This window comes from Pleurodeles waltl, chromosome 12, assembly GCF_031143425.1.
Source record: "Pleurodeles waltl isolate 20211129_DDA chromosome 12, aPleWal1.hap1.20221129, whole genome shotgun sequence".
NCBI classification, from domain to species: domain Eukaryota; kingdom Metazoa; phylum Chordata; class Amphibia; order Caudata; family Salamandridae; genus Pleurodeles; species Pleurodeles waltl.
In genome coordinates, this window is record NC_090451.1 from 219,590,544 (window position 1) to 219,603,013 (window position 12,470).

At 47.3% G+C, this 12,470-nt stretch overlaps 1 protein-coding gene across 2 annotated transcripts in view; it reads left to right on the plus strand.

Moving 5' to 3' along the window:
• The window catches only part of TANGO6 (transport and golgi organization 6 homolog), a 515,068-nt gene that overhangs the window by 21,766 nt on the left and 480,832 nt on the right, over positions 1-12,470 (plus strand). Inside the window, exon 1 of one of the 2 annotated variants that reach the window (XM_069217100.1) lies at positions 2,041-2,095. The exons of the other annotated variant lie outside the window; for it this stretch is intronic. Coding sequence (XP_069073201.1) covers positions 2,092-2,095 — 4 coding nt within the window. The 5' untranslated portion in view covers positions 2,041-2,091. Of the gene's footprint in view, positions 1-2,040; positions 2,096-12,470 lie in introns of those variants that run through there. 2 annotated transcript variants of the gene reach the window in all.

Consider the following 12,470-nt stretch of genomic DNA (forward strand, 5'->3'; position numbering starts at 1 on the left):
AGAAAAACTGAGAAAAAGTGCTCCAGATAAGTGTCTGTTTTCCTAAAAATGGCACCCAGGAACGATTTGCTGTATTAAAGTGACCATCTTCCGAGCTTTCAGGAACATGAATGGCTGAATCAAAAAATTCCACAGTTTCAGCAGTTTTCTAAGAGGTAGCCTATTTTCCCTACTGGTTTTTTTTGTTCTCAACCTACTTCCAGTTTGTGATGGAAACCAGTGTGAAACCCATAGGTGATCCAGAAAAGCTGTAGATTTCTGAAAAGTAGACACAATTCTGAATTCCGCAAGGGGTCATATGTATAGATCCATCCAGGTTTTCCCAAGGGAAATAACTGTTGAAATAAAGGAATATTGAAAAGGAGTAAGAAAAAAACTGGCATTTGTGACAACATTTCCATCTGTGAGGTTTTGTTACAGTGGTCATCTTGCAAAAGCAATATACATTTCATCCGCTAGACCCTTTTGGTTGCTGGCTACATATAGATTTTGTAAGATCTCTGAGAAGCCAGGGTACCCAGAGCCAACATTTGAGCTGCACCATACAGCATGTTTTTTTCATTGAGTACCGAGTACAGACTGAGCCATTCAGCGAAATTGGCAGAGTGAAAAATGGGTATCTAGAAAACCTATATACTGCTGAAATGGCCTCAAGTTATGGAGTTCAGGAGCAGTGGTATTTGTACATCTCTTAATTTGTTGGTACCCGTACTAGCGTATGATTATGATTTAGGGGTATTTTTCAAAATGTCATCTTTTTTACACACTGGCTTTACATTTGAAAGGCACAAATGCAGTGAAATCCAATTGGTAATAACAAAGGTTCTACCATTCTTTGCTCCCACAAGTCTTTTGATTAAAATGGTATGTCACTTGTGTGGGTAGGCCTAGTGGCTGCGTCAGGAAAAGGTGCAAAACGCATCGTGGATGCATCGCATGTGCCCACTGAAAACTGACCTTTTTTTCCAATGTAGGTAGCTCTAGATTTTGGACCCTAGCTCAGCTGGCCCGGGGGAAAACTAGACAACCTGTACATATTTGAAAACTAGACACCTAGGGTTGTCAAGGGTGGGCTGTCTTATGTGGCTTTCACCACGTTTTCTACCCAGAATGCCTTGCAAACCTCAAACTTTGACTTGAAAACATATTTTCCTCACATTTCTGTGATGGAAAGTTTTGGAGTCTGGGAATAACCATAAACTTTCTTCCACCTGGCATTCCCCGAAGTCTCCCGATAAAAACAGCACCTCACTTGTGTGGGTAGACCTAGTGCCTGTGACAGGAAACAGCCCAAAATGCAACATGGACACATCACATTTTTCAACTGAAAACTATCCCTTTTTTCCAGTGTGAATAGCTCTAGATTTTGGACCCTTGCTCAGCAGGCATCTAGGGAAACCTAGCCAACCTGTATATTTTTGAAAACTAGATGCCTAGGGGTCTCCAGCGTGGGCTTACTTCCATGGGTCTCACCACTTTTTTATGCAGAATCCCTTGCAAACCTCAAACTTTGAATAAAAAAAATTCCTCATATTACTTCGATGGAAAGTTCTCGGATCAGCGGGGAGCCACAAACTTTTTTACACCCTGCATTGCCCCAAGTCTCCTGATAAAAATGATACCTCACTTGTATGTGTAAACCTAATGCCTGCGACAAGAAACAGCACAAAACGCAACATGGATGCATCACATTTACATGGTCACATTGCATTTTTCCATAGAAAACTGACCCTTTTTTAGGGTGGAGCCTGCGATAGCATGTGCTAGCGCATGTGTCTTATTTGTTAGACACTCTTGTAAACAGAAAAGTGCTTGAAGCCCACCTGTTGCTTACCATTTGTTGGCTTGCGTGGCACTCTTCTTTACAGCCTTGAAATTATTCACAACATGTATATCATAATTTCCGTTTCTGTCTGTGGAGCAGGGACCAAGCACTGATTGATTCAACTTAATCAGTGCCTGTCTGCTGCTCCCGACCTGATCAAGATACTGTTTTGTTCTTTTTAATCTCTAGTGTCCTGCAAACAGAGGGTGTGTGACTGGCAGAAACGTGCCCAACAGAACAAACAAAATTGTAAAGTTTTATTTTCTATGGGTAATTATTTTCTTTTAGTTCGCCAAGTCTTCTTTTCTCACTTTGCACTCATGTTTTCTTTTGAATTTGCTTGTGGGCGCTGTTCTCAAAATATGAGATTATCTTGTTCTAAATATTGCAAAGTGACATTCTTTCTTTCTTATGTGTATTTTCCTAAACTTTGCTTTAACACATAATCGTGCAGTCCACCCCACCCCACTCCAGTCCAATCCGCTACAATCTACCCCATTTTAACCCACGCTAATCCACCCCGTGCAATCCATTCCACCCCAGACCAATCCAATCCACCCCACTCAAATCCAAACCATTTACCCCAGCCCAATCCACCACACCCCAATCTCTCAACCCTCCCCACTCCAATCTGCCCCACTCCAATCCACACTAATCTGCCCCACTCCAACTGGGCCACTTGAGTCCAAAACTCTGCCCTGCTCCAGCCTGCCCCACCCCAATCCAAAACAGTCTGCCCCACTCCAACCTACCCTACTCCAATCTTCTCCACCTCACCCCAGTCTAATGCGCTGTGCTGTATCCCAATTCACCCCACTCCAATCCACCCCAATATACCCCACTCCAATCCAATCCGCTGCATCCCAATCCACCCTTTGACACCCTGAACTACCTCATTCCAATCTAATCCACCCCATTCCAATCAAAACAATCTGCCACACTCCACTCTGCACCATTTCACTCCAAAACAATCCGCCCCACTCCAGTCCAAAGCAATCTACCCAACTCCAATCTGCCCCTCTGCAATCCAAAACAGTTTGCCCCACTCCAATCTGAACAAACTGCCTTACGCCATTCTGCTTCACTTCAATCTGTCCAATCCATTACAAAGCAGTCTGCCCCCCTCCAATTCATCCCTATCATACCCACCTCCCCAATCTAATCCACCCCACTCCATCCAAATTCATCCCACTCCACTCCAATCCACCACCATTACCCCCATTCTAATCCACCCCAATCCAATCTACACCAATGCAATCCAATCCACTCCGAACCAACCCAGCCCACTCCATTTCAACCGGGCCCACTTTATTCCACTTCAGTCCAATCCACCACAACCCAATCCTCCCACTGCAATCCAGCCCACCCACCCCACTACAATCCAGTCCACCATAAATCACTCTACTCCTGTCCAATCTACTCCACCTTAATCCACCCCACTCCAATCCTCCCCCACTTCACTCCAGTCCAGTCCAATTCCACCGAAGGCAAATCCACTACAAAAGATTCACCTCACATCAATCTAATTCACCCACTCCAATCACCTCCGCTTCACTCCAGGCCAATCCACTCAACTTCAGTCTAATCTACCCACTCCAATTCAGTCCACCCACTCATTCCCATCCACTCCAGTCCAATCCACCCCACCCCACTCCACGACAGTCTAATCCACCCCACCCAATCCACCTAATCTAATCCACCTCACTCCTCTCAATCCACACCATTCTACCCTAATCCAATCCACCCCAATCTAGTCCAGTCCACCCAACTGCCTCAATCCACTCCAATTTATTCCACTCCGCTCTACGACGCTGCACTCTACGACACTCTCTGCCACTGAACTCTTCCTTCTACTCTACGAAACTCTACTCTCACCCCACGCCACTCTCACCCAACTCCACTCTGACACTCTACTTCTCTCTAGTCCAACAAATCCACTGTCTGACAGTCTACTCCCCCACTCCACAACACCAGCTTTTATGCATGCTGTGCAGCAGCTACATTGGTGTACAACATGGCAAAAACACATTGCCAAAACCAATAGCCCTTGTGTAGGTGAGCCCTTTTGGATTTACCAATGCTTTTTTTTAAATGTGCGTGGCTCTAAATTTTGGAACCTACTCAACCGACACCTAGGGAAACCTAGCCAATCTGTACATTTTTGAAAACTAGACACCTAGAGGTACCAAGGTTGGGCTGACTTGCATGGCTCTCGCCATGTTTTTTTTCTTTACTCAGAGTCCCTAGCAAACCTCACATTTTGGCTAAAAAACATACTTTCCTCTCATATGTGTGATGGGAATTCTGGAATCTGCAGGGCGTTCTGGAGTCTTGCTTTGTCCCAAGTCCCCTGATACAAATGGTACCTCACGTGTGTGTAGACCTAGTGCATGCAACAGGAAATGGCCCTAAATGCAACATGGACTCATCACATTTTTCCACTGAAAACTGACCGTTTTGTTTGGGTGGAGCCTGCATGCATCTCGCTTGTAAGACACTCTTGTAAATAGAAAAGGGCTAGGAGCCTGTTGCCTACCATTTGTTGGCTTGGGTGGCACTCTTCTTTATAGCCTTGTGTCACAGCAGGCATATCACCATTTCTGTTCCTGTCCGTGGAGCAGGGACCAAGCACTGATTGATACTACTTAATCGGTGCCCGTCTGCTACCCCCAACATGATTGAGGTACAATTTTGTTCTTTTTAATTTCTTGTGCCCTGCAAATAGAAGGCGTATGACTGGCAAAAAAGTGCCCAGCAGGACAAACAAAAAGATATAGTTTTATTTTCCATAGTTAATCCTTTTCTTTTACTTTGCCAAGCATTCTTTTATGACTTTGCACTCATGTTTTCTTTTGTATTTGCTCCTGGGCGCTGATCTCAAAAGATGACGATTATCTTGTTCTAAATATTGCAAAGTGACATTGTTTCTTTCTAATGTGTAAGTTACAAAATTATGCATTAACACATAATCATGCAGTACACTCCAATCTACCCCACAACAGTCCAATCCGGCCAACTTAAATACACTCCATCTTAACTCACACCAATCTAACCTACTCAGTCTAATCCACCCCACCCAAATCCAAACCATTCCAATAGAAACCACTCCCCCAAGTCCAACCCAGCGCACTCCAATCCTTCCAACCCTTCCCACTCCATTGTGCCCCACTCCAGTTCACAACAATTTGCCTCACTACAATCCAAAACAGTCTGTCCCACTCAAATCTGTCGCACTCCCATCCAAATCAATCTGCCCCACTTCAATCCAAAACAATCTGGCACACTCCAGTCTGTCCCTCTCCAGTCCAAAACAATCTGCCCCACTCCAAACTGCCCTACTTAAATGTCCCCCAATTCAAATCAATCTGCCCCCCTCCAATCAAAAAATCGGCTCCAATCTACTCCACTCCAATCCACCCTACTTTATCCCAATCCACCCCACTCCGCTCCACCCCAATCCAGTCCACCCTTCGACACCCCAATCTACTTCTCTCCAATCCACCACAGTCCACCCCATTCCAGTTCAAAACAATCTGCCACGCTCCCATCTGCCCCACTCCATCCAGTCCAGCTCACTCCAATCTTATCTGCCGTACTGTATCCCTATTTACCCCACTCCAGTCTACTCCACCCCACACCAATCCATTACACCCCAATCCAGCCCAGTCTAATCCACCCCACTCCTATCCAATCCACCTCACCCCAATCCACCCTTCAACACCCCAAAGCACCCCATACCAATCCAATTCACACCATTACAATCCAAAACAATCTACCACGCTCCTATGGGTTCATCTCCAATCTGCTCCACTCCAGTCTACAACAATATGCCCCACTCCAAACCAAAGCAATCTGCCCCAATCCAAAGTAATTTGTCCCATTCCAATCCAAAGTATTTTTTCCCATTCCAATCCAAAGCAATCTGCCCCACTTCAGTCCAAAACAATATGCCCCACTCCAGTTTGCCCCACTCCAACCAAAATAATCTGCCCCTCCCAAATCTGCCACACTCCAATCCAAAACAGTCTGCCCCACTCCAATTTAAACATTCTGCTCCAAAACAAAACAATCTCTCCACTCCAGTCTGCCCCAGTTCAATCTAAAACAATCTGCCTTACTCTACTCTGCCTCACTCCAGTCCGCCCTGCGTCAGTACACAGAAGTCTGCCCCAATCTGGTTTGCCCCAATCCAATCTACCTCATCCCAATTCACCCCACTCAAATCTACCCCAATCCAATCTACACCACTCCACTCCAAACCACCACAGTCCATCCCACTCCAATCCAATCCACCCCGTTCCAGTGCAACCCACTCCAGTCCACTTTTCCCCACTCCAGGTCAATCCAGTCTACCGTATGCCAATCCACCTCACCCCAATCCAGTCCACCCTTTGACACCACCATCCACCCCTTTCCAATCCACCACGAACCAATCCAAAACAATCAGCCACACTCCAGTCTGCCCCCCACTCCAGTTCAAAACAGTCTGCCCCACTCCAATCCAAAGCAGTCTGCCCTAGTCCAATCTGCTCTCCTCCAATCCAATCTAGCTCATTCCAATAAAAGCCGCCCTTCTATATCCCAATTCACCCCACTCCAATCCAATCCAGCCCAATCCAATCCACGCCACTCCTATCCAATCCATCTCACCCCATTCCCCCTCCGACACCTCAAAGCACCCCACTCCAATCCAATCCACCCCATTCAATCCAAAGCAATCTCCCCCACTCCAATCCAAAGCAATCTGCCCCATTTAAATCCAAAGCAAGCTGCACACTCCAGTCTGCCCCACTCCAGTCTTCCTTACTCCAATCCAAAACATTTTGCCCCACTTCAATCGAAAATAATCTGCCCCACTCCAATCCATAACAATCTACCCCACTCCAATCTGCCACTCTGCAATCCAAAACAGTCTGCCCCACTCCAGTCTAAAAAATCTGTTCCAATCCAAAACAATCTGCCCACTCCAGTCTGCCCCAGTTCAATCCAAAACAATCTGCCTTACTCCAGTCCACCCCACTCCAATACAAAGCAGTCTTCCCTGCTCCAGTTTGCCCCGATCCAATCCATCCACCCCAATCCAACCCACTCAAGTCCAATTCTCCCCACTCCAGTTCAGTGCTTAATTTGTAAATAAAAATGTGCCGGTGCCCAAAGCTCTCCTCTGAAAAATGCAGCTGCTGCAATTACATTTGCGAGTCTGCAATCCTGAGGCAGCGTAATCCTGAAGCCACTTTAATCCATTTACAGTCATTCCATGCCCCTTTGGCTCACTCTTTGAACTTTCTCTGTTCTCCTTTTGTGACGCTTTTTCATTTTTCTCTTCCTCTGTCTTTCCCATAGGTGTCTTTTGCTCGCAGTAAATGGGTGAGGCAGAAAAATAAGTGCCGGCCCTCAAAAATAAGTGCCGCTGCTCAGCACCGGAAACCACTGGCTCAAATTAAGCACTGCTCCAGTCCAACCCACTCCACAGCAATCCAACCCAGCCCACTCATTTCCAACCCAGCCCACTCATTTCCAACCCAGCCCACTCAAGACCAATCTACCACAACCCAATCCACCCCAGTACAATCCAGTCCACCCACCCCACCCCACCCCACTCTGATCCAACCCACTGCAATCCAATCCACCTTAATCCACCCTACTCCTGTCCAAACTAGTCCACCTTAATCCTCCCCACTCCAGTCCAGTTCACCCACTCTGATCCACCCCACTTCACTCCAATTCAGTCCACTCCAATCCAATCTCACCCCCAGTCAAATAAACCCCAATCAAATCCACCCTCTCCAATCCATCCCACTCACCCAACTCCAAAAAATCCACACCACTCCAATCCAGTCCGCACCACTCCAGTCCAGTCACCCACTCCAATCCAATCCCACCCCAGTCAAATCCACCCCAATCAAATCCACCAACTCCAATCTATCCCACTGCACTCCAAAAAAATCCATCCCACTCCAATCTAACCCACCCCACTTCAATCCACCTAATTCCAACCCATCTCTCACCAGCCCAGTTCACCGACTCAAATCCACCCCTTCACTGCAATCCAGTCCACCCCACTCCAATCCAGTCTACCTCACTCCAATCCCACTCACTCCAGTCTGATCCACCCCACCCCAGTCCCATCTACTGCAGTGCATTTCACATAAGTCCAGCCCATCCCACTTTACTAATTTCCACCCTACCCTATCCAATCCACCTGACCCTATACAATCCACTTCACTCAGTCCAGTCCACCCTGCTTAATCCAATCAACCCCACTCCAGTCTACCCCATCCTAACCCACTCCAGGACAATAGAATCCACCCCATTCCACAACAGTCTAATCTACCCCACCCCACTCACTCCAGTTCAATCCACCCCACGCCTCTCAATCCACCCCACTCTACCCTAATCCTATCCACCACACTCTACTCCAATCCACTCCACCACCCCAACCCACTCTACCCCACAACACTGCACTCTATAACACTCTCTGCCACTGAACTCTACTTCCTTTTACTTAACTCTTGACACTCTAGTCCCCCCTACCCCCCACTCCACTCTGACACTCTACTCCCCAAAAAAATCCACACTCTGACACTCTACTCCCCCACTCCACACCACTAACTTTTAGCCATGCTAAAAAGCAGCTACACTGGTGTACAACATGGCAAACACATTGCCAAAAACAATAGCCCTTGTATAAGTGAGACCTGTTGGATTTGCCAGTGCTTGTTTTCAATGTGGGTTGCTCTAGATTTTGGACCCCACTCATCTGGCACCTAGGGAAACCCAGGCAACATGTACATTTTCAAAAACTAGGCACTAGGGGTACCAAGAGTGGGCTGACTTGTGTGTCTCTAACCACATTTTTGTAACTGAGAATCCCTTGCACACCTCACACTCTGACTAAAAACCAAATGTTCCTCAGATTTCTGTGAGGAAAGTTCTGAAATGTTCAGGGAGCCACAAACTTAAATGCATCTGGCATTCCCCCTAGTTTCCCAATAAAAATGGTACCACACTTGTGTGGGTAGACCTAATGCCCATGATGGGGAAAATGGCCCAAAACACAACATGGACACATCACATTTTACCTCTGAAAACTGACCTTTTTTTCCAGTGTGGGTAGTTCTAGATTTTGGACCCTGGCTCAGCTGGCACTTAGGGAAACCTACCCAACGTGTGTGTGTGTGTGTGTGTGCAGGGATATCATCATTTCTGTGGAACAGGGACCAAGCACTGATTCATTCAACTTTGTCAGTGCCAGTCCACTACTCCCTACATGATTGAGGTACTATTTTTGTTCTTTTTAATTTCTTGTCTATGCTAACAGAAGGCATGTGACTGGCAAAAACGTGCCCAGGAGGACAAACAAATGGTAATGTTTTTGTTTTCTATAGTTGTCTTTTCTTTTACTTTGCCAAGTCTTCTTTTCTCACTTTGCATTCATGTTTTCCTTAGTATTTGCTCATGGTGGTCTTCTCAAAAGATATTTTTTTTATCTTGTTCTAAATTTTGCAAAGTGACACTTTCTTATGTTTAATTTCCAAAATTATGCTTTAACACATAATGGTACAGTACACTCCAGTCCACCCTACTCCAGTCCAATCCGGCCCACTTCAATCCACCCCATTTTAACCCATACCATCTACCCTGCTCAATCCAATCCAGTCCACCCTACTCAAATCCAAACCACTTCCCCAAATCTAATCCACCACTCTCCAATCATCCCAACACTCCCCTCTCCACTGTGCCCCACTCAAATCTGCCCCGCTCGAATCCAAATTGCCCCACTCGAATGTGCTCCAATTCAAAACAATCTGCCCTACTCAAACCAAAACAAACTGCTGCACTCCAATTCGCCCTACTCTATCCCAAATCACCCCACACCAGTCCACCCCACACCAATGCCAACCACCCTTTGGCACCCATTCCAATCCAGAATAATCTGCCACGCTCCAGTCGGCCCCACTAAAATCTAAAACAATCTGCCCCACTCCAATCCAAAACAATCTGCCCCACCCCAGTCTGCCTAACTCTAATCCAAAATAATCTGCCCTAGTTCAGTCCAAAACAATCTGCCTCACTCCAGTTCGCCTCACTCCAATCCACCTCCCCTAAACCAGTCCACCCCACTCCATCCCAATTCACGTCACCCAAACCACCACTGTCGATCCTTCTCCAATCCACCCCATTCTAGCCCAATCCAATCCACCCCACACTAGTCCAACCCACTCAAGTCCAATTCAACCCAAACCACTCCACTGTGGTCCAAACCACTCGAACCCAGCCCACTGCATTTCAATCCAGCCCACTCCACCCCACTCCAATCCAATCCACTCCACCAGAACCTAATCCACCTCACCCCAATCTAATTCACCCACCCCACTTCAATTTAATCCACCCCCCAATCCAAGCAATCCAGTCCACCTTAATCCACCCTACCCCGTAGAATCAAGTCCACCTTAATCCCCCACTCCAATCCAATCCCACCCCAATCCAAACCTCCAGTGCAATCCACCCCGCTCAGTCAAGTCCACCCCTCACCAAGCCAGATCATCCACTCTAGTTCACCCCAGTCCAGTCCACCCCATTCCATTCCAATCCACCCCATTCTAAACCACCCCACTTCACTTCAGTCCAATCATCACAAACCAGTCCACTCAAATCCAATCCCACCCCAATCCATTTCCATCCAATTCCACCCCAGTTAAATCCACCCCACCCCACTCCAATCCACTCCTACCCACCCACCTCCAATCCAATCCACCCCAGTTCAATTTATCCACTCCAATCTGATCCAACACGCCCCACCGCAATCCAACCCAGTCCACCCCACTCCGATCCAATCCACCCCACTTCACTCCAATCCAATCTATCACAATCCAGTCCACTCAAATCCAATCCAATTCTACCCCCATCCAGTTCCAACCCACTCCACTCCAATCCAACCACCTCCAATCCACCACATTCCAATTCAATCCACCTCAGTCCAATCCACCCCAGCCCAAGACACCCAGTCCACCCCACTCCTCTGCAACCCACCCCGATCCATCCCACCCCAATACAATCCACCCCAGTCCACCCTACTCTGATCCAGTCCACCTCACTCTGATCCACTCCATCCCACTCCAGTCCAATCCACTCCAGTTCAGTCCACCCCACTCCACGCTACTCTCTCCAATCCAACCCACTGCCATACAGTCCACTCCACCACACTCCAGTGAATCCAATCCACCCCACTCAACTCTGATCTGACCCACCCCGATTCGATCTGACCCAATCCAATCTACTCCACCCCCCACTCAAATCCAATTCACCCCACTTCACTCCAATCCAGTCCATTCAAATCCAACCCAGTTCCACCCCAATCCAATTCCACCCCACTCCAAAAACATACACTCCAATCCAACCCATCCACCTCCAATCCCCCCACTCCAGTTTACCTTAGCCCAATTCACCACCTCGAACCCAGCCCACTCTAGTAGAACCCACCCCACCCCACTCTGATCCAACCCAGCCCACTTTAGTAGAACCCACCCCACTCTGATCCAGTCCACCCCACTCTGATCCAGTCCAATGCATTCTGATCCACTCCGATCCATTCCACCCCACCCGATCCATTCTACCCCACTCAGATCCTGTCCAATCCAACTCACTCCAATCCAACCTATTCCCATACAGTCCACTCCATTACAATCCAGCACACTCCAATTTGCCCACTGCAGGCCAGTCTAATCCACCTACTCCAGGCCACCTACTCCAGGCCACTCCAATCCACTCCACCCCACTCCAATTCACCCCAATCCAATTCACCCAACTAATCCATTCTACTCCTTTCAATTCACACCACTCTACCCTATCCAATCCATCCCAGTCCACTCCAATCCACCCCACTATCTCAATCCACTCCAACCCACTGCACTGTATGACACTCTATGCCACTGAACTCCACTTCCCCCTACTGAATTCCACAACACTTTACTCCGCTCCACTCTACTCCAACACATCCACTCTCTGACACTCTACTCCCCTACTTCACTTTATAACACTCCACACTGCTAACTTTTAGCCGTGCTGAACAGCAGCCACACTGGTGTACAACATGGCAAAAACACATTGCCAAAGCCAACAGCTCTTGGATAGGTGGGACCTACTGGCTTTGTCAATGCTTGTTTTCAATGTGGGTAGCTCTAGATTTTGGACCCTACTCAGCCGGCACCGAGGGAAACGTAACCAACCTGTACATTTTTTAAAACTAAACACCCAGAGGTATCCAGGGTGGGGTGACTTGCGTGGCTTTCACCATGTTATTTTTACACAGAATCCCTTGCAAACCTCACATTTGAGTAACAAAACAGATTTAACTCACATTTCTGTGATGGATAGTTTTGTAACCTGTGGGGAGCCACAACCTTCCGTCCACTCTGCATTCCCCCACGACTTCCGGTAAAAATGGTACCTCACTTGTGTGGGTAGGCTTAATTCCCGTGACAAGAAATGGCCCAAAATGCAACATGGACGCATCACATTTTTCCACCAAAAACTGACCTTTTTTTCATTGTGGGTCTTCTAGATTTTGGACTTTAGATCAGCCGGCACCTAGGGAAACCTAGCCAACCTGTACATTCTTTTAAAACTATACACATCTAGGGGT